This window comes from Penicillium nucicola, assembly GCF_028828085.1.
Source record: "Penicillium nucicola strain IBT 29836 chromosome Unknown utg000005l, whole genome shotgun sequence".
Lineage (NCBI taxonomy): Eukaryota > Fungi > Ascomycota > Eurotiomycetes > Eurotiales > Aspergillaceae > Penicillium > Penicillium nucicola.
This window is the reverse complement of record NW_026643129.1, coordinates 1,009,786-1,032,351: the sequence shown is the minus strand read 5'-3', so window position 1 is coordinate 1,032,351 and position 22,566 is coordinate 1,009,786. Positions and strand designations below refer to the sequence as shown.

Below are 22,566 nucleotides of genomic sequence, written 5' to 3'. Positions count from 1 at the left end.
ATAGGCCAGATCCGACATATAATCGTTGATACGAATTTGTCGTACAACAGTCTTGGCGCTACAACGGGGGACAAACCATGATTGTTGAAGAAAATGAAGTCTACAGAAGGATATAATTTATGCTTAGAACGCAAATGCTTAGAATGCAAATGCTCGATTTGCCACTTGGATATAGAGACATGATTAGGGCAAGGATCCATGGGCGGCATGCGCCAAGACCCCGCATTCAGCATGTCTCCTCACCTCCCCCGCGACACTTCATCTTCTCTTCATTTCGACTTCGTCTTCACGATGGGTGACTACGGAACTGCTGTTCCACCTTTGCGCTCCACTCGAGCCGGGAATCCACCGCAGCCCTCGGCTTCTCCTAACGAGATATCCGTCCTGATAACGGGGTTTGGGGTATGATCGGCGCCTCGAATGGTGCTCGTGTCTTCCGAACACTGAAACTAACGTGTAACAGCCATTCAAGACAAACCTTGTTAACGCCTCATACCTGATCGCCTCCTCCCTTCCATCGTCGTTCATCTTCCCGTCCAAAGACCAGGACGCGGACCCGCGTCGAGTCTCTCTCCATGTCCACCCCACACCTATCTCAGTGGCTTACGCCACGGTCCGGGAGACTCTCCCGTTGATTCTCGAGGAGTTTGCCGCTTCCCATGATGGCCGCCGACCCGATCTTATCATTCATATTGGCATAGCATCTCCACGGCCATACTATTCCATTGAAACCTTGGCCCACCGCGATGACTACAACATCACCGATGTTGAGGGCCGCTCTGGGTATCTTGATGGCGAGAAACGATGGAGAGAGCTAGATCTACCAGCCATTTTGACACCTGGTCGTGTGACTGATGATCCATCCTCTGCCTCGCCCTACCAACCCGACGAGCAGTTCTTGGATACCTGGAAGTCCTTTGCCCCGGAGTCAGATCTTCGTCTGTCGAAAGATGCTGGTCATTATCTGTGTGACTTCATTTTCTATACCAGCATGTCTTTAGCTCTTCGTGAGGGCCATGACCGAAACGTCCTCTTCCTTCATGTCCCTGGCGCATCCGAAGATGCCAATATTGAACAAGGGCGCGTGGTCACTCTGGCTCTCATTAAGACTATGGTCTCTTGCTGGCTGGACAAGAAGCATCATGCATAAATGGACTGCTAGCTCCAACTCTGCCTCCTTCTGGGTAGGTATTATTGAGAAGTATGTCTCATCCCTCTTACAATCACTACTTGACTTCACCATCTATTCTTGGATTTTTGTTATCTTTCGCTCTCATGTTATTTCCATTCTTTCGCATTTTCACGCGCGCATGGTGTTTGTGAAGCATTTACCAAATTTATGAACATAACGGATACTCAACATCAATCGATTAGTTTTAGTAATGCCTTTTCCCCTACGGACAGACTACACATATTTATATTCAGTCTGTCTGGTTGCACTTAACGGCCTAGCTGGCCCTGTAAGTCCTTGGGGTTCTTCCCCAAGAATCAAAGCCTCGGTATAAGATTGTTCTGTTGGTCTCAAATTAATCACTTGTATCTTTCACAGCGTCATGAATGTCGTGCTTGAATGAAGAAAAAAGTAATCACTCTGCATCTTCCAAGGTTACTTCTTTTCTTCGGTCTTTTCTTTGGTATTTTCTTGTTGATTTGTGGGAAGGAACTCGTGCTTGGATACTAAGGTGTAATATACAAGTTAATATTCATAAAGTCAACATTGTAGCGGCAAACCATCTAGCGCTGCTGACGAGTACGTCTGATGGGAACATATTGCCCTTAGAACCGAGATAGGAAGAAAAGCCCGTGTCAAGGCTGAGAGGGAGCGGGAAAGATTTACTTGCATTGCCGCGGATTATTAGAAGACCAAAGATCGTCTCATCTCTCACAATAAGGCGCCGAGGAAGACATAATGATGATTGAGGAATGGCGGAAGAAAGAAAAAAGATGACATGAAATAAATAAATAAGATCTTCTATAAATAGGTCTTCAGTCCCATATTGCTGCCCCAGTGAGTTCTAGATACTGTATTAACAAACTTTGTCTATCAGCTTGCAGATGTAAGTTTTGTCAATCTGCGAAGTGTAATCAGGATCTTGATAAAGCAATATCCCTGTGTGCACTTACCCTAGGACTGATTATTGCTGGTGACATCGTTGATGCCACAAATAATATATTGCAACCTAGCCATGTTTGTGGTCGATATCCTATCGAACGCCATAAAATATCAGAGATCTCAAGTCTGTTAACCTCATTTGTGGCCATATATGATGGAACTAGCGCCCATCATGATTCAAAGATGGCTGTAGTGTTGCAAATTCAGAATCGTATCCAAGATATCATATTTACGGGCTACCTAATGATGATTGGGAAATCCATGCTAGTTGTCTATATCGATATTAGAACTTGTCCAGCAATTCAGATCTATCTCTATAAAAGCCACTATACACGAGATAAACTGCCGAAATTGAATTTGTATCATCACTTTATTGTCTATGGTAGCTAGAAAATGCATAGTCCATATTTCATATGAGTGAAAGAAAACTTCTATTGTATCTAACCTACTATCTGAAGCGAACCAGAAGAAAAAAAAAATCAATACTGTCGAAAGTCAAACCGAAACAAATCGAATCATTAGGAAACAGCGAATCTAGTAAATCAAGTTAGCCAAACTAATAGAGCGCCTTCTCCAGGTAACTCTTCAGATGCTTCGAGACACGACGCGCACCACGGGACTTATCCTCTCTGAGAATCGCACCAAGCTCCTGTAAAATCTCCACGAGCGACCTAGTCTGCGTAGGCACCAGGTGACTGTAGTGGTAAATGAGTTTGCCCTGGATAACCGAGTGCCCCGAAAAGGCATCTGCGATTTGCAAAGAAAGCCCGCTGACAAGGCGGGCCTGCTCGGCAAGCTGAATGAGATGATCGCCGGTGGCGGCTTCAATCCCTTCAAAACAATCCAGCCGAGCAATCTGGATCCGCAGACCCATTTTGAACCGGAAGCATTCCTCGTTGAACTTTCCAAGCAACTCTGCTCGAGAACTCATCTGCGTGGCCATTGGGGCCGGTGGCGCTTCCTGCTTACGTCCGGTCATGTTGTCGGTTGATACAGTTGTTTGGCTGAGTCGGTGGATCTAATGAGTGAACGGTGTGCAATGGGTGTGCGAAGAATTCTATGGTCTGGTATATCGAGGTTGGTTTTATAGGGTTGCTAGATTGGAGTTCATTAGTAGGTCGTGATGCAGTGGAACGATAGAAACAATCAAAGATACAAAGCTCATTGTGTTCCGTCTTGGACAAGGTTGGGGGTCGATGTCCTTTCAGGTTTGACAAAGAGCATTGTTAGGGTTTCAGCGGGGATTTGAGCCATAAACTGGCGATGCTGGCAGAAGATATTGACCCTGTTATGGACCATCACCTGCTGCAACTATGGTAGTCGCTTGCAACATTGCTTGATCAGTCAGCTTGCATTTCTCTGCAGAAGGTGCCGCTCAGTAAAGACTTGACACCAAAATGGATCCTTTAGCTTTGACCTACTCCTGGTCTTCAATGCTTGCCCTGGGTTCAAACTTGGTGTGTGCATGATCTATCAGAATGAGATGGCAAGTAGCGTCGTTTTGAACATGTTATAGGAGGTAAAGCAGACTTGAGAAGCATCCTGCAATTAATGTGAGCCACCAACGAGAGAAAATACTTTTTTATAAATTCTCTCCAATTGCAAGCGATTTCGGTTCTCCGAGTCGTCTGATCTATTAACAAATCGAGGTGTTGGGTAATAGCATCCATCTACCTACTTATCTTACGAATGAAATCCAATGAAATAGATAGACAATATCACCAGTGTAGAGTTGTTGAATATAGAAATAGAATCTTCAACCTTTGCCTTTCTGAGCAACATTAGTGTCTTGCCTCGTCACTTGTTAAACCGAGATCCACGTATAGATACAGCTTCCTATATAAGCGTAGTGTCTGCGAGGTGGGGCTTTCTACCAATGCTGCTACGGCTTCATTGCTTAACCGGCAGCCCACTCCGACTGAAATAACGTAATGTGATACATGCCCGTCAGTTTTCGACGCAGGTTACACCTTACCACCCAGGCCAAGGAGATTATAGAGACCATCAGAAACCCCCGATGTCCATGGCAGCCACATACATGCTGACTCGGCTCTCGAACCCCTCCAGGGCTTAAGGATCACACGATGGACCTGTCAACCTCACGTGAGCTAGATCTCAGCTTTCAGGAGGTGTCAGCGTGGGTGTAATACATATACTCCCCGTGGAGCCGGTTTTATCATGCTATGAGCCCTTGCCGGATCCTTCCCAGAACCTCAGACTAGTTCAGTACCAGAGACCTGGTGACATATTCACTTAGCAGAATTCTTAATCCAAGCCATTAAAAAATCCCTCGAATCTAGTTCTTATACAGAAGCAAGTGCCCCGCTCCAGGTAACTCGATCCGAGGAAACCGGGGGATTAGTCTTTTTCCGGGGCTCAGATGCAGGAAACGAGACTGCGGAGGTGCGTGGGCTGACGCGGACTTTGACCGAAATTGGCAGGGGATGTCCATGGGCGTCATGTATGTCTCTTCGCGTGGGGGTCACTCGGAATTTCATCGGCGAAACCATAGCTCGTGGCGTTGGCCATGATGCCGTGACACTCTGCTTTGTGGTCCATTACTAACGTTTAACTTAATTTTGTTTTAATTGGGAGGATCCATGGTCAAGCAGGGTAATATGGTTAACGGAAAGTGAGTTGCGAGGAGGCGTAGAGTATAAGTTACTGACCCAAGCATCAACATCTAAGTTTCCGGAGGCAAAATCCCGTCCAGGGCTTGGGTATTGTGATCTACCTCGTAGTTCTGGTCCCGTCCTGAACGTGTACTGCAAGACCGACGCGCAGTCAACCGGAATCCTTGGCGGGATATTTGTGGAAAATGAGCCGACTCGAATCGGTCCAGAGTGTGTTTCGGTATGCCTCAGCCGTTGCCGGCATCGATTTCCCCAGGGTTTTGCGTTCCGACCGGGAAGTCTTCGGAGAAAACAGTCGGGGTAAAACAGGTCGGGGCCCCAGTTCCACCCCGGTCGACCCCGGCCTGGCTGATCCGACCCGGCAATTGGCTGGAATCTCATTTACTTCATCCCGTGCCGGTTCCGCCCGATTTGGAGGGGGCGACAAAGGTTTCTTGGTCAGAGGCGTTGTACATCCTTTACTGGATTGAGCTAGACAGACGGGGCGCTGGGGGTGTCGGCCATACCAATGACATGCGCAGCACAGGGGTATGCATTTAGCCTTTCATGTCTGTATTTTGTATTTTTTTGGTGACTGACGCTACTTGGGACTTCTATGGGCTTTGTAGGCAGTTCTCACACTGGGACTTCACCTCTGGCTGTGAGAGAACCCTACTCGATGCTCCGGGTTAGGGCTGAGACACGTTGGGCGCATTCCTATCATGTGCGAAGCCAGGGTAACTACTGCAGGCTGGGCAATGCAGCAGCATTCCCTGTATTTATACACAAACAACCCCACAGTAATACAGGGGTGATACACATGCAACAGACTTTTTCCAGAAACAAATCGTCCCATTCATTGGCGCGTCCTCATGGGGTCCTGTGGAGTCTGGGGCATGGAGGTCGGGGAATTGGGAAGAGGTACAATATCCCGCAGAACTAACTTTTGGGGGGGAAATCGCCCTTATATAGAGGGGGCATCGGGGCCGTCTCGTCTGCGTCTTTCTTTCTTCTCCTCCGAATCCCTCCCTTCCCTCCCCAACCCTTCTTATATGGTTGATTGAATTCAACCGACACACCATGAGCGAAAAGTACGAAGAAAAGCCTGACGCCATGGGCAAGGAGTTCATCAGCGATGAACTCACGCCCGAGGAGCGTGAGCACGAGATCGAGGCCCGCGATGAACAGAGCCGCCAGTATCTCGACAACGAATCCATGTATGACCGCATGGCGTTCGCGCAGATCCCAATCCACATGAGGAGCCCTCGCATGCTGGTCATCACGCTGGGTGTCTTCGCGGCGTTCAGCGGTATGCTGAGTGGATTGGATCAGTCCGTTATCTCGGGCGCGCTGCCGGGTATCCGCAAGCATTTCATCGCTTCAGGCGAGTGGGCCAGCATGGACGACCCGAAACTAGCAACCGACATCTCGCTGATCTCGTCGCTCATGCCGCTGGGCGCCATGGCCGGCGCACTTATCATGACCCCGCTGAACTTCTACTTCGGACGTCGCAACTCCATCATCATTTCCTGTCTATGGTACACCCTCGGAGGTGGCCTCTGTGCCGGCTCCCGTAGTGTGAGCATGCTCTTTGCCGGCCGGTTCATTCTCGGTATCGGTATCGGAATCGAAGGCGGCTGTGTCGGTATCTACATCTCCGAGTGTGTGCCGCCAGAGGTCCGTGGTAACCTGGTGTCCGTGTACCAGCTGATGATTGCATTCGGTGAGATCATCGGATATGCGGCCGGCGGCGTATTCTTCGAAGTCAAATCGGGCAGCTGGCGCTGGATGCTGGGCTCGTCTCTTCTGTTTTCGACCATTCTCTTGACGGGAATGTGCTTCCTGCCGGAGTCCCCGCGTTGGTTGGTGTCCAAGGGCAAGTACGGGCGCGCGTGGCAGGTGTGGAAGTCGCTGCGCGACATGTCGGTGCCGAAAAGCTTGGACGAGTATATCATGATGGAAGTTACCGTCAAACATGATGTCGAACGGTCCGCGGACGAGAAATGGTACCAGCGGTACATGGAAGTGTGCAGACAGCCGCGCAACCGACGTGCGCTTGTCTATGCCACAGCTATGATCTTCTTCGGACAGATGACCGGTATCAATGCGGTCATGTACAACATGTCCAACTTGATGGCCAAGATGAACTTCAATGACCGCGAGTCGGTGTTGATGTCGATGGTGGGCGGCGGCGCGCTGTTCTTGGGAACGATTCCTGCCGTGTTCACGATGGACCGCTTCGGACGTCGCGTCTGGGCTCAAAATATCCTGATGTTCATCGTGGGTCTGGCGCTGGTCGGCGTCGGATATCTCTACACCAACCACGGTACGGACTATTTCAATGAGCACAAGTCAATTGCCTTGGGGCTGTTTTTCTCCGGTCTGATTCTGTACATGGCGTTCTTCGGAGCGTATTCATGTCTGACCTGGGTTGTCCCCGCGGAGAGCTTTGACTTCAACACTCGCAGTCAGGGAATGGCGATCTGCTCTGCCTTCCTGTATCTGTGGTCGTTCATTGTGACCTACAACTTTGAGGGCATGCAGAAAGCCATGACCTACACTGGCCTGACGATCGGTTTCTTCGGCGGGTTGGCCGCGTTAGGCTTCTTTTACCAGCTGTTCTTCATGCCTGAGACCAAAGACAAGACTCTTGAGGAGATTGATGAGCTGTTCTTGATGCCTACCAGCAAGCTGGTTGCGCTGAACACGAGCAATCTGGTCAAGCGCTTCCGAGGGGGCGCAAGCCGCAGCAGGTCGACACCCAGCTGGCCTAAGTGTTGTTCACTTCACGGAAATTTATGGTACCAACAAAGGACCATCAAGCGACGCAAATTGAATGTAATGAAAGTATATGGAGCTATTCACCATCTGCTTGGGAATCTTGTTGATGATATAACGTCTTTTAAATTTAGCTTGTATCATGACCTATGAGAAATATACATATTTTCTTCCACACATATATATTCTAACCTTAGATGTCCTGAAAGTAATTGAATGCATGGGAGACTAATAATCGGACCTTTCCCCGCATCTCCCCACTAAAGAAAGAGAGAAAAGGTTTGCTCCTAGTGTGACAGAATATGGAAGTCATCAATTTTAGAACTGATGTGCTTTCAACGATAGCAGAATTCCAGCGATTCAAATTGGCACCCGCGATGGTAACACACAAATGTATTCACTTGGGTCTCTACAGTAGAACAGACTATTGGAAATACTACACTCACTTTTAATAAAACATTGGAATAGACAATACGAACTTCCTGAAGGCTTGCACTGGGTCGTCGAATCAAAATTGCAAAAGTTAGGATTCCTCAGCCTCAGAATCTAAAGCTTTCTTCCGGTCAGCCTCTCTCCTCCAACCACAAGCGAACTTCCATTGCACCAAAGGACCGACCAGCGCGACAGCCTGTACAGCGACACACACAGTGAAAGTGAGACCAGCCCCGATGCCATCAATCATCGGCATCACAAAGCTTGTGCCGCCAGCAGCAAACAAACATCTTGCAAGGTTGAGACTTGCGCTAGCCGCAGCACTTCGATCAGGAAAGATGTCCACGAGGTAGGTCATGATGACCGATTGCATCGAGACAGCAGCCCAGCCAGTAATGAAAGTGGAAACTATCGGGACGGCGATGTGAACGTGCTGAGGGTACTGAATGGTCCAGCCAAAGAGTATAATCGAGAGGCATTGAAGCAAGGATAACACAGGAACGAGTCGAAGTCGAGCTTTCTCGATAGGGAAGCTTTGTTCTTGGTCAACTGTAATATCGGACAGCCTGTTTCTGACTTCAACACCCGCATCGAATGACCGAGACTCAAAATTAGCTTTGAATCGGTGGTAGTCCAGATCGAGGATTTTGCCGGTGATCAAAGTTCCGATTATTGAGCCCACGCCATTAGCAATGAATGTGAGACCAATCTGGATTTCACTGAGGCCATATCGACTTTGGAATAGTGAAGACATGGCCGTGATACTCATCTGCCAGACAGCATAGTATATGGCGAGGAAGATAATGATAGGGAAGGCGAACTTGCTGGTAAGGATGCGCAATGGGCCCAAGATATCGATCTTCTTTCTCACGCCAATCTCCGGCGGTGGTGTTTCAGTATTCCACTCGACTTTGGTGGTTCTCTGATAAGTACCAAGAGGAAATTTGGTCAAGCAATTAGATGGCTTCAAGCTCCCGTTAGCCACGATCGACCGGAGAGTCTCCGGTAGCAAGAAAAGTAACAAAACAAGAAAGATGCTGCTGTAGATAGTCAAGAACCAGAAGATGGCCCTCCATCCTAGAGTGCCGGCAATCCCACCTCCAATAACCGGTCCCACAGCAACAGGCACCAGAAGACCCGCCTGAAAGACACCCATGAAGCCTCCTCGGTCCGCGCGAGTGGTAATGTCGCCAATGACGCCGGACCCAATAGCAATCGTGCTAGCACTACCAGTGCTCTGAAGACATCGCAGCACAATGAGCGTCGCATAGTTCTTGGTTTCCGCGAGTCCAATACACGCGCCGAGAAACACGAGGAAAGTGCATGTGTATGCGACTCGACGTCCTCGAACGTCGGAAACCGGGCCCCAAAAGCTTGGTGCTATTCCTTGGAAAATCAGATAGGATGTGATTGTCAAATTGACGAGCTCCACGGAGACATTCAAGTCTTTTGCAATGGTTGATAATGCTGGGAAGTAGATATTCGATGCAAAGCCAGAAACTGAGATTATTGTCAATCCTGCGATAACGTTGGATGCTATCGGAACGTGCCCTGTGGTGTGACTTACAAGTAGCAGCAAATGAGACAAGGCAAACGATTACCCATTTCTGTCTGTTGTCAAATATTGTGTAAGGTGGCTCCGGAGTAATAGATGTTTGTGGTGCTGCATCATGGCTCTGTGGCTGCTTTTTTGAGTCCGAGGCGGACATGATGATAGACTTTCGTTAATGAATAGATGTGATCAATAAAAGTTTTATCTAGGGATAATACAGGGAACAGGTATTGCTCTTATAACATTTGAAAATCCAGGCGTGTCGCTTGATGAATTCCGCTGTTCGAGGTGAATTACAATGGCGGAGTTGAGCGAGGCTGCCCGGAGCTGACATCGAGATTGGATTGGATCAAGGGAAGTTAGCAGCGGATTTAGGAGACTTCATTGGAGAAACTGAGTAACGAGAGGGGCGCTTCTCTACCGTCATTAGGCAGTCTCAAGTCCGGCGCTACGCGGAGAGGCTCAACTCCGGCTCAACTCCGAAGTAGAAAAAAGAAAGGTGGCAAGTGTCAGAGTTGAGATTTCCCCGTCAAACCCCGAACTTCAAACAGATGAAAGACTGAGCCTTCAGCTTGGTCCATAAACCCCGAACCAAAGGGTTACTATGACTGCCGTCAGGCAGTCCGCTCTCCCACCACATTAAGTAGCGCACTCCGTCAGGTAACATCCACGTACCGTTCGGTGCAGTCTCCCTGTCAAACCAGGCATATCTATTTGAACTCCAATCGAAAAACTATGCTGATTTTGACAAAGGATATATCTTAGGCTAATATACTAATAAGAAGCTAGACCTTAAAGCTACTACTATCGAACTACTAAAAAATAGGGACCCATAGTAAGAACAGCCGTAACGGCACTAGAGGCTACTCCGATCGGGCTAGCGAATAATAGGGCTATTCCTATTAGGATCCTCGTAGATAGCGGAGTAGAAGCTAGTATACTTATTTCCTTGTTTTTACTTCCCGGTTTGACTTTTCTGTTGAATTGGAAATGAACTCTCAGGCTATTTCTCTACATCAAGCAATTCAGGCGCCGGGTCACAAATAGATTTGCTCATGTATAACGGCTCCAAGAATATCGAGAGTGAGTTCATACTTGACTTTCGTCACATTATTATTTAGGTTATTCAATACACTCGATCAGCCACCATGCGTACAACTCGTTACTGCAAAGGTCATAGTCCCAAATTCATCGAGATTCTCCAACCATTGATCCACCCTGCTTCGCCTTCGGACAATGTCTGCATCGCCCAACTCGGTGGGAATAGGCCAAAGCTCATCGATAGTGAGATATTTCCCTGTCCACTCAACCAGAAAAATGTTATATTGCTTCTCCCAATCGCTCCGGCTGCACGCTTGCCATAATGACTTATTTGATGGTGCGGGCAGGCCACGTAGTTCATTGCCGAGAAAAGTAGGGAGGCTTTCTTGAGCTGAGAGTACACTGTCGAAAAGGTACATCACGTACAGCGTGCGTCTCTTCGCCTCGGCCACAATCCATTCTTCCCACCTTGGACGTGTATGGGTCGCATCGGCCGTGCAGACTAACCCTCCGCGGGATGAGGAGCAAGCAAGTTCCTGGAGAGTCATCATGGCACTGCGAAAGAATGGTCTCGGTCCCTGCCTGAGCCGAAAGAATAGAACCATGGTGTATATTAGGTAGGCCTGGAATCTAGCGAGTAGGGACATGTCATTATGATTGTCATGCTCTTGCGCTATAGTTTCCATTTCGCGTTGGAGAGCTGTGGCGGCAGCATCTTCACTTCCGGGTAAAGGGGTTTCGCTTATTCGAACCAGGCTTAGGCATGTGGCAAGATGGGAGCTCGATGCCGTCAATTGTGAAGGGTGGATGAAAGGGAGTGTAGCATGGCTACGGGCAGCCACGGCTGCGTAAGATTTCAAAATTCGGAATATAAAGCCACTGACGCTTTTTGGATACTCTTTGACTGCCTGATCGGAATCAGGGATAAAAGGGTTCAGCCAGCGGTTTCTGATATCTTCCACGTTGATGGGACAGATCAAATCCAGATGAGAGAATTCAAAAGCGCCTAGTTTCTCTGGAACTCCGCCAGTGACGATTGGATTTGAATATGTTGAAAAAAGAGATTCAGGTGCGATAGTAGATGGAATAGAAGGTATGTTTGAGCCAACATCATTGACTACAGTCTGTGTGTCCATTGTGTGATCTGGTAGAGGCGAGATTCTATTCTCGCCGTTGATTGAAAGGTCGGAATTAGGGTTAGGAACTTCTGGGCTGGGCCCCGAAGCCGACACACGCGAGCAGCTTTCACCCCAAGATTTCTCGTGTCGTATCCTCTCCGGCGAAGGATATACGCATGAGAGTTCACGTTGGGTGCATCTGGTGCATCGCCCCTGTTTGCGATCACACCTTGCTTTGGCATTTGAACAATGCTGGCAAGATTTCTGCCTTGAGCTGATATAACGTGAAGTTTTCATTTTAGAAGAGGCTTCAATTGGATTTTGTTACCCTCAGGGTAAAAAGTCGACGCGATGACTGGAACAAAGCCATGACGGCGACTGTCGGTTTGCGCAGATGTTGTTGGACATGCGACACGTGACCCGAAACACAGTAGAATGTATGTCCTACAATAGAATCCCTAGTGCTCATGATTTTTTCATTTCGAGTATGAAGATTCCTAGCTAGAGATAAGTATAGAACATTCGTATACTCACGTGCATGGAAAGCCTTCAGATCTTTCCGAGCATTCCGACGCTCTGTCTAATCGGGACCATAAAAGCTGCTCTTCGAAGAAATATTAGAGAAGGCAGATACGACCAAGTCCAGCAAGCTCTGAATTGTCTTCTTGATCGCTTAAGCCCTGCTTGGTCTCATTTTTCTGTTTATTTTCTCCTTGAATTTTCACCTTACGAGGGGCCGTCTAGTTACAAAACTGAGTCGTGATGCACAGCTCTCTTACTCAGGCTATTACAAGGGAGATGTATCAGGAAATATTAGTCGCAGGTGTTTTTAATAATAAATAAAGAAGAAAATATTGACTAGGACAATGAATTATGATGTAAAGGAGCCTAGAACAAAATGTGGCCATTTCCACAAGGGTATTCAGAAAAAGCAGATTCAATGGATGACACAGATGACAAGAAAGACAATGGTAAGGCCGACATGCTTCAATTATGCGTAAGAAATTATGTAAAAGGATCGTTCATATACGACATTAATCGCAAAGTACAAAGTCGAGAGTCTATGATAAGGAGGGATGGGAATAAGGGAAAAGCCCCAGTAGCAGTGGTAACGGGGATGAGAAAACCACCTAAGGCTTAGCAAGTTGTTCCTTGCGGAAGAAGAGGAGGAAGCCAGCACAGATCAGCAACTGACAGAACAGGGAAACCCAAAACCAAGCATTAGCAATGGCATGGACACCCTGCGTGACATCTGGCGAGATAGGGCCCGGTCCGGTATTATTGGGACCGAAGGCTCTGGCGCAGATAGTCGCGATGGAACCGAGCACCTGCGAGGCGATGAGCGCGAAACACATGTGCACACGCGTCAGAGTCTGCAGCATGATGATACCGAAGCCTAGACCTTGGATGGAATCTAGGACTCCGAGCCAGAGCCACACACTGCGTGACACCAGGGCACCGGATGTGAGACCACCTGCCCAGGGGAGATAGTAGCCAATGCCGGAGATACCCCACCAGATTTGGATGAATCTTGGGGCGCCAAGACCGCAGGCGAAGACGGGAAGGAACCAACTGTGTTGCTTGGAGAACTTGCTGACGATGAAGAGGAAAATGCACCAGACGACGCCAAAGAACAGAATGCAGAGGAGAACGATTTGCCAGGGGTGGGTGTGATTTGAGTTCCAGAGGAAGCTCCAGTTGCGACCGTAAGGTGCGCTGAGGAAGAAGTTTTGCAGGATGACGGCGATGAAGTTCCAGATGACGATCTTGCGGCGGAACAGGGATTTGTAGAAGGAGGGGACCTTGCCGGGCTTTTGGCGGTAGTAGTTAGGGAGACCGAAAGCGAGGAGCAGACCGACAATGCAGAGGAAAGCGGCAATTGGATAACAAATCGCAGTCATCTTCCAGCTGTTGGCGATGGTGTTGTCGGACAGGATACCTTCTTGGGAGGCCTTGGTAAGTGTAGAACCCCAGTACCAGAGACCAATCACATAGACTTGCTGAAGACCCTGGATAACACAAGCTCGGAAGATCCAGGTTTCAACAGGCGCACCACCTTCGTCACCGAAGTTGGAGGCGAAGAAGATGGATCCACTGGACGAGGCAGCGGCGTAGAAACCACTGCCGACATTCTGAACCCAACCACGGCTGAACTCATCGGAAACCCAGTGAGCAGAGCCAATGAACAGGAAAGCAATGGCGTAGAGGAACCAAGGACTCGAAAGACAGACAACAGACTTGAAGTAGCGGTAGACGAGCCACCAGCAGATAGACGTGATGGCATAGGTGGTAGCAATGCCGTACAGTTTCTCTGCGGTTTCACCGACTTCGCCAGTGAGCAAGTTGATCTGGTAAGAGTTGGCAGCGATGATTTGACCAAGAGCAAGTAAAATGGAGTAGACAGGCCAGTCACCCAGCTTAATTTGCATCCACTTCTTCAGACCAGTAGGAGGAACGTAGTCCTTTCCAAGAAGGAACTCGTCATCGGTGATGTTCTCCTCACTACCGTGACTACCGTGGTGGTGCGAGGCAATGTCATTATCGTAGAATGAAACAGGCGAGGCATTGCGGGATTGCATAATCGAGGGTGTGGGAGACTTGGTGTGGCGACCAAGTTTGGCATTGCGGAATCTGTCGAACCACTGTTGCTCACTCTTAATCAAGAACTCTTCAATACAAAGCTGGGACTCGGAGTTGGACCCATTGAGGTTGTCCAATCTCTTATCGAAGGTCTTGTAGTACTCGCCGGTGCTGTCAGTAAAGAAGGGATCCACCTTTTGCAGCTTGAAGTCCTTTTTCTGTCCGACAACGGAGTCAAGCGAGAGAACGGAGGCGTTACTGTAACGGTTGGAGTCACCGAAAGGAGTAGGAGGCAAAAGAAGGTTTTCAGCACTGGGCGGTGTTCCAGGGCTGGTAGGAGGTAGGGCGAATCGGGGGTGCATGGATTCCTGACTGAGACGTCTGGCAGGTGTACCGAAACCGGGGGAGGCGAGGCCGGGAGAAGCAAGACCAGGAGAGGCGAGACCACGCTCCCTCTGGGAGGCTTGGGCACGGCGCTCGGCTTCAACCTGGGCCGGGGTAAGAGTGTACTCCTCATCATCGCCATAGACAACGTGAGAAATGTCCTCATCGCTGCTGTCTTCAGCATCGGCATCGCTTTCTGGAATGCCCTCTGCGGCGGCAGCCCTACGGCGAGCAGCGTGACCAGGACCCGAGCGAACACCAAGAGAAAGAGACCTGCTCAATCCAGACTTGGGCTTCTCAGTGTCGTTGACATCAGGCTCAGCACTGTAAATGTGCTTGTTCTGAGAGCCAAGATCGTTCATTTGGTTGAATGAATAGCTGCTATCACGAGAATGGGCGAAACCGGGAGGAAGGCCAGGCGAAGGCAGACCGTTCATAGGGTTGCTGATTGCGTGAGGGGGTGTCATTGTACCAGCGTAAGTGCTTCCAGATGAAGTACCAGGACGACCGTGGCCCTTGGCAGCTTCCTTGTTGTGAACCTGAATAGCAGTAGACTGGAGAATTTCAAGATCCTCAACCCACTGAGCAACAGGGAAACGCTGCTTGGCAGATCGAGCACGCATCATCGCACGGGTGGCAGTCTTCGAAGTCAACGCTGCCTCAATAGCCAGCTTGAATTGAACGAGCAGATGGGATGTGGAGATAGACTCGACATTGTACCACCAACCAGGCATTTGACCAAGACCACCGACACGAGCACCGATACCCAGAGCACCCTTACGACCGAACTCGACGGCAACCAGACCGAAGGGCTCATCACGGGAAGGGATCAGGGCGAATTCAGCACCGGAGAAGATGAATGGCGGGAGAGCAGTAAACTCAGGCTTCGAGAACACACGACCAGGGTAAACCTTCATCATGTGGTCCAGCTTGAGGGCGGCGAACTTTCCGTAAAGATCAATAACGGGACCAATACAGATTAACTGTACATTAGGACGCTGTTCAAGAACAGAAGGCAGCGCATCGGCAATAAGATCAACACCCTTTTGCATAGACCAGCGGCCAACAAAGACAAGCAAATCGGCATCAGGGTTAAGGTCAAGACCGGCCCATTCCTGGGCTTGACGCTTGAGATCACCACGGCTAGCCTCATAGGTAGGGTCCACAGTGATATCCTCGTCCTTGGTAGGCTCCTTAGTCCACTCGCCGACATCAGAGGGATCGGGGTTAGGCAGATTGCCGACCTTGCGCAGACCCCAGAAGATAGGGTAACGGGCGTAAGAACGCTTTCCGTACTTCTTGGACACACCGACAGCACCGAAACCCTGTTGGTGAACACGGAGGTAGCTGGCTCCGGCGTGGAGCAAGTTGAAAACCTCACCGAATTGGACATAACGACGAGCGACCTCTTCATCGAGGTTGAAGACGGAGCAGACCTCTTGCTTTTCCTTGAGGGTTCGCATAGGCCATAGGCCTTGGAACTCGGCATTGTGCAGAGAGAGACAGGCGGGAATAGTGTTTGGCAGGAGGTAGAGAGGGGCCAGGGATCCGTGGTAATCGTTGATGTGGTAGGCGTCAATAGGGAAACGCTTGATAGCCTCCGCAATACACTGGTTCCAAGCTGAGTAGTAAACGGCACTGTCCAAGTCATCCATACGAGCAGGGTAAGGCTCGGTTTTTGACTGCTGACGGAACACAGGAGCATCAAGCAGGACGTAGGTGATGTTGTTCAAGACGTGGTACTGGACCTGGACCTGGTATGCGCTGCCGAGGATAGTGACTTCCATGGGCTCTGCAATTTGGTCCACGGGATAATCGATACCGCCAACGCAGGGAACAACCCAAATCAAGTCCTGGTGACCGAGCGTTTTACCCATAAGTTGAGCCATGACACCGAGACCACCGATCTTAATCTTGATGGCCCAGTCCTCAATATCATACTCCATAGTCGCGATCAAGACCATACGGCGCTTTCCAGCAGCGCCAAGTGTGCCAAGAGCTGTGGTACTCTGCATGAATCCAGACTTGTTCGCCAAGCGCATGAGAGGGTTCAGGGACGAATCTCCGTTGCGAGAAGGCTTCAGCTTCTTCCAGAAAGCCAGAGGAACCAAGCTGTGCTTCTCGCTGACACCGACCTGGTTGAACTTGACCTTGTAGAATGACTTCATAAAGATGTAGACGCATGCGCAACCGGTGAGAAGAGGGATAATCCAGAAAAGGACGAACATGGCAATCTGAACCCTCTGGTCACCAACTGGGATCAGGGTGTACTTGAGAGTAGCATCATTGATGTAGAATTTCCATGCCAGGTGACCATCAATAGGCGCCTTGGTGATGTTGATCAGAGTAGCAGAAAGGGATGATGGCGGCATGCGGTCCAGAATACTGTCACCATCGGCGTCACCAAGCACCATACTTTGGTCAGGCTTTCCGTCAGGGTTGATACCCCAGACATTAAGCTGTCCAACTGCGGGCCATTCCGAAGTGAAATGGTAGTTCCAGTATCCGGTATCATCGTTGAGATCGACTTGATTCCTCAAACCAGCATCGTATCCATACTGGTTATAAGGACCATTGAAGAAGAGATGAGGGAAACGACGAGGGGTTTGTTTTTGGTCGACATCGCCTTGCTGCACGTAATCACTGCTGCCGGTCCAACGGCTCCAGTACTCGACACGGACGTGATCACCGTCCCATCTTTGCTTCTTGGTTCCCGACCAAGGCAGCTCTGTGACGGTGTCATTGCCACCGGTGTACTTTTTCCAGTCGGAGAAAGACGTCCCCCAGTTAGTGGAGTAGCGCCACTTGTCAGCACCTGCGGCGTGGTGCTGAACAAAGAAAGTACCATTATCATCCTTGTGGAACAAACTGCTAGAATAATTGGCAGTGCCGAAAACCATCGGGTTATCTAACTGACCAATACGGAGAAGGAAATGGTCAACCGAGTTTGTTGAGGCAGTCCCGGCTTTGTTCGTCGCGTTTTTCACGCTCAGGCGGTGGACACCGTTGTATACTCCATCAAGATTGGCAGACCACATCCAAACACTGGGGATTTGACCAACATATGATACGTCAGTAGCGGGGATGACAGAGCAGTTGACACTCTTGGTGTTGATTGTGGGGATGTTGAGGGACTCGGTAGACGAGTTGAAACTGAGATTTTCGGTGATATAGTCACAGTCCATCTCCTCCGAGTAGTAGAATGCGACTTTGACACTCTCATCCGCACTGGGTTTCACCGTGGAGTGAATCGGGGTATCGTGACCGGGGTAGAATTCAGTGACCATGGGCCGAGGCATGATATGCTTATCGACCGGAACATAGGCACGGAATTCATACCTATCGAGCGACAGTTTGGAAAGACAACCGTTGTACTCGGTAGATCCATTAAGACCGAGCTTGGTTGCACCCTTTTCCAAAGTCAGCGTATCGTAAGGATAAAACAGATTCCTGACTTTGGTGTCGGCTGCGAAAGGTGCGATCAATGTCTTTGACGTGTTGGTGCTGCTGCAGTCAAAGGTCCAGTGCTTTGTGGCATTATTGTTCTGGTAGACGAACCACACTGATTGAGTATCGGTAAGATTCTGCACCAGAGTGTTGGCATCGCGAAGAGTCGACCACATGCCAGTCTCGGTGACTGTGGTGTTAGAACCCGGGTAGAGAACATCTTCCGTCTGCTTCGACAAGGATTGAATTGTATAGCCGTCATTCAACACCTCGTAGTTCTCACGCAGCTGGTACATGTGCTTGAAGATATTGTACAAGGGATGAGAAGGGTCGCGGTGGTCGTAGGCGACACCATCGTCCTCGCAGCCAAGTTTGGCCTTCTCGATAGGCCACTGGTAGTACTGCGACGAATCCAGGTGGAAACAACCGTGGGTCTTCCAGGCTGTCGCTGCTGACATAGATTGACGTCCGTAGATATAGTTGGACGCGGTCGCATCAAGGACGTAGAAGGCCTGCTCCTCACCCCAGAGGAGAAGTGGGATTCCGGGGAGAAGCAACGTGGTGATGAAGGAACCCAGAAGCTGTCTCTCGACACCAAATTGGATTGCAGGCCAGCGGAAAACATCCTGATTGGTAGCACCAAACATGTGTCGGGGGTCAAATTTACCGGTGTTCGCGTTGACCAGGTCGTTCGTAACCAACATGGTGTTCCATCCAGAAACCCAGTCCTCAGGCACATCGTAGCCAGCTGATAGCTGTCCATCCATACCAAGGAAGCGAGTCAGCGCACGATATGTCGAGTAGTGGAAAGCGGCACCGTCAATTGCTTCTTTGCCGACTTCACGTAAGAACCACTGGGGATCAGACTCGTTTGTCAACTTCATAGTTTCCAATGCAGCGTCGTCTCCGCTCTTCTTCTGGTTAGGCTGTCTACCACGGCCAAGGTAAATTGAACCAAAGGTATCTCCACCAGTAATTTCACCGGCAATAAAGAAGTTTTCTTTGCCGACGTCGCGGGCACACTGTCGATAAGCCTCAGACATATCGCCAAGTGCATCCACGGTGGACTGGGTAGCCTTATCGTAACGGAAACCATCGATGTCGAGAGTCTTGATGATCATGCAAGAGTGTTGAATGAGACGCTGGCGAACAGTTGGATGCCATTCACGAAGACGATCCTGGACGGAGGCGAACTTGGCCAGCTGACGCTTCCAATCGGGCCACACACCGAAGGCTTCAATGTCACCGTACTGATCGAAGTCACTGTCGTAGCATCCAACCAATTCGGCTGTCATAGATGCATTGACTGGCTTTCCATCCTCGTACCAGAACCGGGGGTAGTCACAAGAGGCGTTGTAGTCATTCCCGATTTCAAAGTCCACATAACGACGAGCTGACTTCCACTGAACTTGGTATTCCTTTTCAGAGAATGGAGTCGTGCTGTTGAGATGGCCGTCGAATCCGAGCAAGTCACCCATTCTGTAGAGACATTGTCAGTTTTCTCCTTGTGGATGAGCATGAGAATAACTTACGTAGCGATGGTGTTGTCAAACAACACGTACATGCCGCGATCGTGAATTTCCTTGATGGCCGCCTGCCACTGCTTGATTGTAGCGTAGTGTTGATCCAAGAGTGTCGTATCCATGGCAGAATAACCGTCAAATCCCCACGGCTGGTTCATAAGAGAAGTACCCGCGATGTAAATACCCTAAAATGGGTCAGTGATTGTTCTCTGGGTCGTCAAACGAGAGAAATGTACCTTAATTCCCAGTCCCTGGAGATAATCCAAAGTATCGACCAAGCCCGCCACATCACCACCATGGCGCATTTGGTTCGAATTCAGATCATGCTCAAACAGAGTACCGTTGATGTTATCGTTTTCAGGATCACCGTTGACGAATCGGTCCAAGAACAGAGTGTAGAACGGGAAACGCCAGTTGGTAGGAGAAGGGTGATATGTAGAAGGGTATGTTCCAGAGTATTCTGCTGGATTCGTTGCTTCCTTGTTTGTGTTCAGGTTGTAGTCAAGAAAGGTCTCGTCGTAAGGCCAGCTCGTCACCGTCGTCGCAAAGAGCGAGATCAGCGCGGTGGAGCACAACCACTTCATGGTTGCGCGGGGGAATCAATGTGCGCCTCTGACAGTCGTGATTCGACCTGAGCGAGGAAGCGAGTGTAAATCACCCTAGATGAGAGTCGTGGTTACGCTACTCTCACTGGCCATGAGCGAAGTTGCGCGGATCGAATTGGTGGAAGTCGAGAGGCGTGTGCAGACCGGGCATCAAAGAAGAGCGGGGAGATGCCAACGCAAGAACGAGAGACAAAAGGTGAGACGAGAGTAAACGAGAGAAAGATGAAAACGAGAGAAAGATGAAGGAGAAAGCAATAAGCCGAGAAGAAAAAGAGACCAAGTCACATCAACCGAAGCTAAGAGGCTGGTTACAATTAGTGGCTTTGGGGTAATGAAGCTCTTCGATAAAAATAAACCAGGAATTAGCTTGGGAGTAATTGAGACAGGCTGAGGCTCGTGCTGATCAGACCTCTTTTTTCTACTCTCAGCCTTCTACTCCAGACACGGGCTTCTCCGTATTTTTGCCTTTTTCTTTGGTATGTTTTTTCTTTTTTGGATTATTCATTTTTTGCCTTCGTTTAATGTCCCATGCTCATTCGTCACATCTGCAGAGATTCGACCTGTTTGCCAGGTATGGGAATACGAGAAAAGAAAATTACCGAGGCAGCCTTGCTCGATCGAGTAAGAAAGCCTTCGGCCAGTGATCTGGAAAGATAAATATGGGGCCCTCAATAACGGGGCTCGGTTCTTTGAACAGACCCATAGAGTTGAGTTTGGACCCTGAATGTCTTTGGAGATCATTTTCTGCATGCTTATCCAGTTCCTGTCACATCCATGAGACTCGGTGCCTTTGGATCTGGAAAAAGATGATTTTCATGATATTGAAGTAAGACGAAGCCGATAAGTCCGGCCCGAGTCACAGTTGAGACAACCTGTAACTCATGTTTTACGCGAATTACTAGCGCCCCGATAAGCGGATCACAACCCTCCTTGCGACGATACCGACTCCGCCGATTGGTCAGTGAGTGAGACCCCCCACCTTTCCATCTGGCTTAGCGCGGCGGAGCTTGGTATTTTTAAGTCTTGGCAGGGTTTCGGGCATCCCACAGCCTGATTAGACGGCTATCTCGGGAGATCCACATTTTCCGATAAATCCAATGCCAAGACGCCCGATGCCTTCAAGTTTTCAGTCGCTTGAGGTCCGATGCAATTGCCTAACCTGCATTGGTGGCATGGACCCGAGGAAAGAGATTTCACCGACCACTTCAGTAATCTCTATTATTTGCACCTATGCATGCATTCATGTGCAGTATACAGTAGGCATGTCTAAAGTCTACTAGTCAATGTGTTGATGTGAATGTCCCTATACAAGCAAGGTAAGTGGCTCGATAAGACAGATCAGTATCAGCCACAGTACCATGTTACCACAATACCACAATACCACAATACCGTGTCAGATTCTCTGGTCATTTTGCAAACCTCAATACCAAAACCACGAGATAGAAGGATAAGTGAATAAGATCATAAAAATCTCTGCTCCAGTCTCCACTCCCAGGAACAAACTCACAATGCCAGGTACGCCCCAGTGTCTCGCTTTAATATATCCAACCGTTGCAAACACGCATGAACTGCTCCTATTTCAACCTTGACCCTACCTGTCAAAATCCCCAAAGGCAGCCACTGGTACAGCCACCCGGACTTAGTGCCTCCCAGTTATCTATCTGCGGTCCAACGACATGACTTATCTCTCGAGATTGCATTTTCCTTTTTCGTGTTTGCCTTGTTTTCTTGGATTGGTCACTCGTACCTGGCTACTGCAGTATCGCTGAAGCTAAAATCTTTAAGACCGGGCCGGACTCAGCGCCCCATAATACGATTAAAATTGCACTGCGCAAAGGCCTTCTCGAGTATTCCTAGTCGGTCTCGCTCTCTGACTTTTCCGAATTTGCCTATTTTCATTGACTGCCCATCAAATCTGCCAAGTCCCGAACTACTACTCCGTACTCCGTACCGTCTTCCCAGTCGTTCCCTTATCCCGCTTATTCCCGGTTTTCTGTGTGGGGGAGGATTAATCCGCTAGTGCCAAAAGTAGTGGACGTTGTCTCGGATCATTGGCCCATCCGAAGTTGGCCACTCTTTGTGATGGAGATGTGACCACTGCTACTTCTGAAATTAGGGCCCAAGGATGTCTCAGCCACCGAACATGGAATTTTCCGCACCAACAAATCAACTATTCCGAGTGCTTGGGCATTCAGGGGTAGTCACTCGGTCTCAATGTAACTGTAGAACTTTGGTCAATTGAATATTCAAAGGTTATTGGTGTAGGCAGGGCCAACGGTAGCATGTCCGTTCAATATATCACTATCAGCCCTGGCCCTTGCCCTGTGCGCGGCACACTCTATTATAATCCCCACCTATGGCCGAGGTAATTTGGGTCTCTT

At 49.2% G+C, this 22,566-nt stretch overlaps 6 protein-coding genes across 6 annotated transcripts; 2 read left to right on the top strand and 4 right to left on the bottom strand.

The window, feature by feature from the left end:
• Positions 1-231: 231 nt before the first annotated feature.
• N7511_005478 (putative pyroglutamyl peptidase type I) lies at positions 232-1,150 on the top strand (the record flags this gene model as incomplete). The annotated part of the gene is made up of 2 exons (XM_057127855.1): positions 232-402; positions 464-1,150. The coding sequence occupies 2 exons, from the start codon at positions 232-234 to the stop codon at positions 1,148-1,150; spliced, it is 858 nt and encodes a 285-aa protein (XP_056984372.1).
• A 1,519-nt stretch (positions 1,151-2,669) lies between these two features.
• Positions 2,670-3,092, bottom strand: N7511_005477 (uncharacterized protein; the record flags this gene model as incomplete). Its single annotated transcript, XM_057127854.1, has 1 exon — positions 2,670-3,092. One exon carries the CDS (start codon positions 3,090-3,092, stop codon positions 2,670-2,672), a length of 423 nt encoding a protein of 140 aa, XP_056984371.1.
• A 2,713-nt stretch (positions 3,093-5,805) lies between these two features.
• On the top strand, positions 5,806-7,656 carry N7511_005476 (putative MFS sugar transporter; the record flags this gene model as incomplete). The annotated part of the gene is made up of 1 exon (XM_057127853.1): positions 5,806-7,656. The coding sequence occupies one exon, from the start codon at positions 5,806-5,808 to the stop codon at positions 7,654-7,656; it is 1,851 nt and encodes a 616-aa protein (XP_056984370.1).
• A 370-nt stretch (positions 7,657-8,026) lies between these two features.
• Positions 8,027-9,644, bottom strand: N7511_005475 (putative MFS multidrug transporter; the record flags this gene model as incomplete). Its single annotated transcript, XM_057127852.1, has 2 exons — positions 8,027-9,435; positions 9,503-9,644. 2 exons carry the CDS (start codon positions 9,642-9,644, stop codon positions 8,027-8,029), a joined length of 1,551 nt encoding a protein of 516 aa, XP_056984369.1.
• Positions 9,645-10,626: 982 nt separating this feature from the next.
• N7511_005474 (uncharacterized protein) lies at positions 10,627-11,664 on the bottom strand (the record flags this gene model as incomplete). Its single annotated transcript, XM_057127851.1, has 1 exon — positions 10,627-11,664. One exon carries the CDS (start codon positions 11,662-11,664, stop codon positions 10,627-10,629), a length of 1,038 nt encoding a protein of 345 aa, XP_056984368.1.
• Positions 11,665-12,776: 1,112 nt separating this feature from the next.
• On the bottom strand, positions 12,777-20,164 carry N7511_005473 (uncharacterized protein; the record flags this gene model as incomplete). The annotated part of the gene is made up of 3 exons (XM_057127850.1): positions 12,777-19,536; positions 19,590-19,765; positions 19,817-20,164. 3 exons carry the CDS (start codon positions 20,162-20,164, stop codon positions 12,777-12,779), a joined length of 7,284 nt encoding a protein of 2,427 aa, XP_056984367.1.
• Between the last annotated feature and the right edge of the window lie 2,402 nt (positions 20,165-22,566).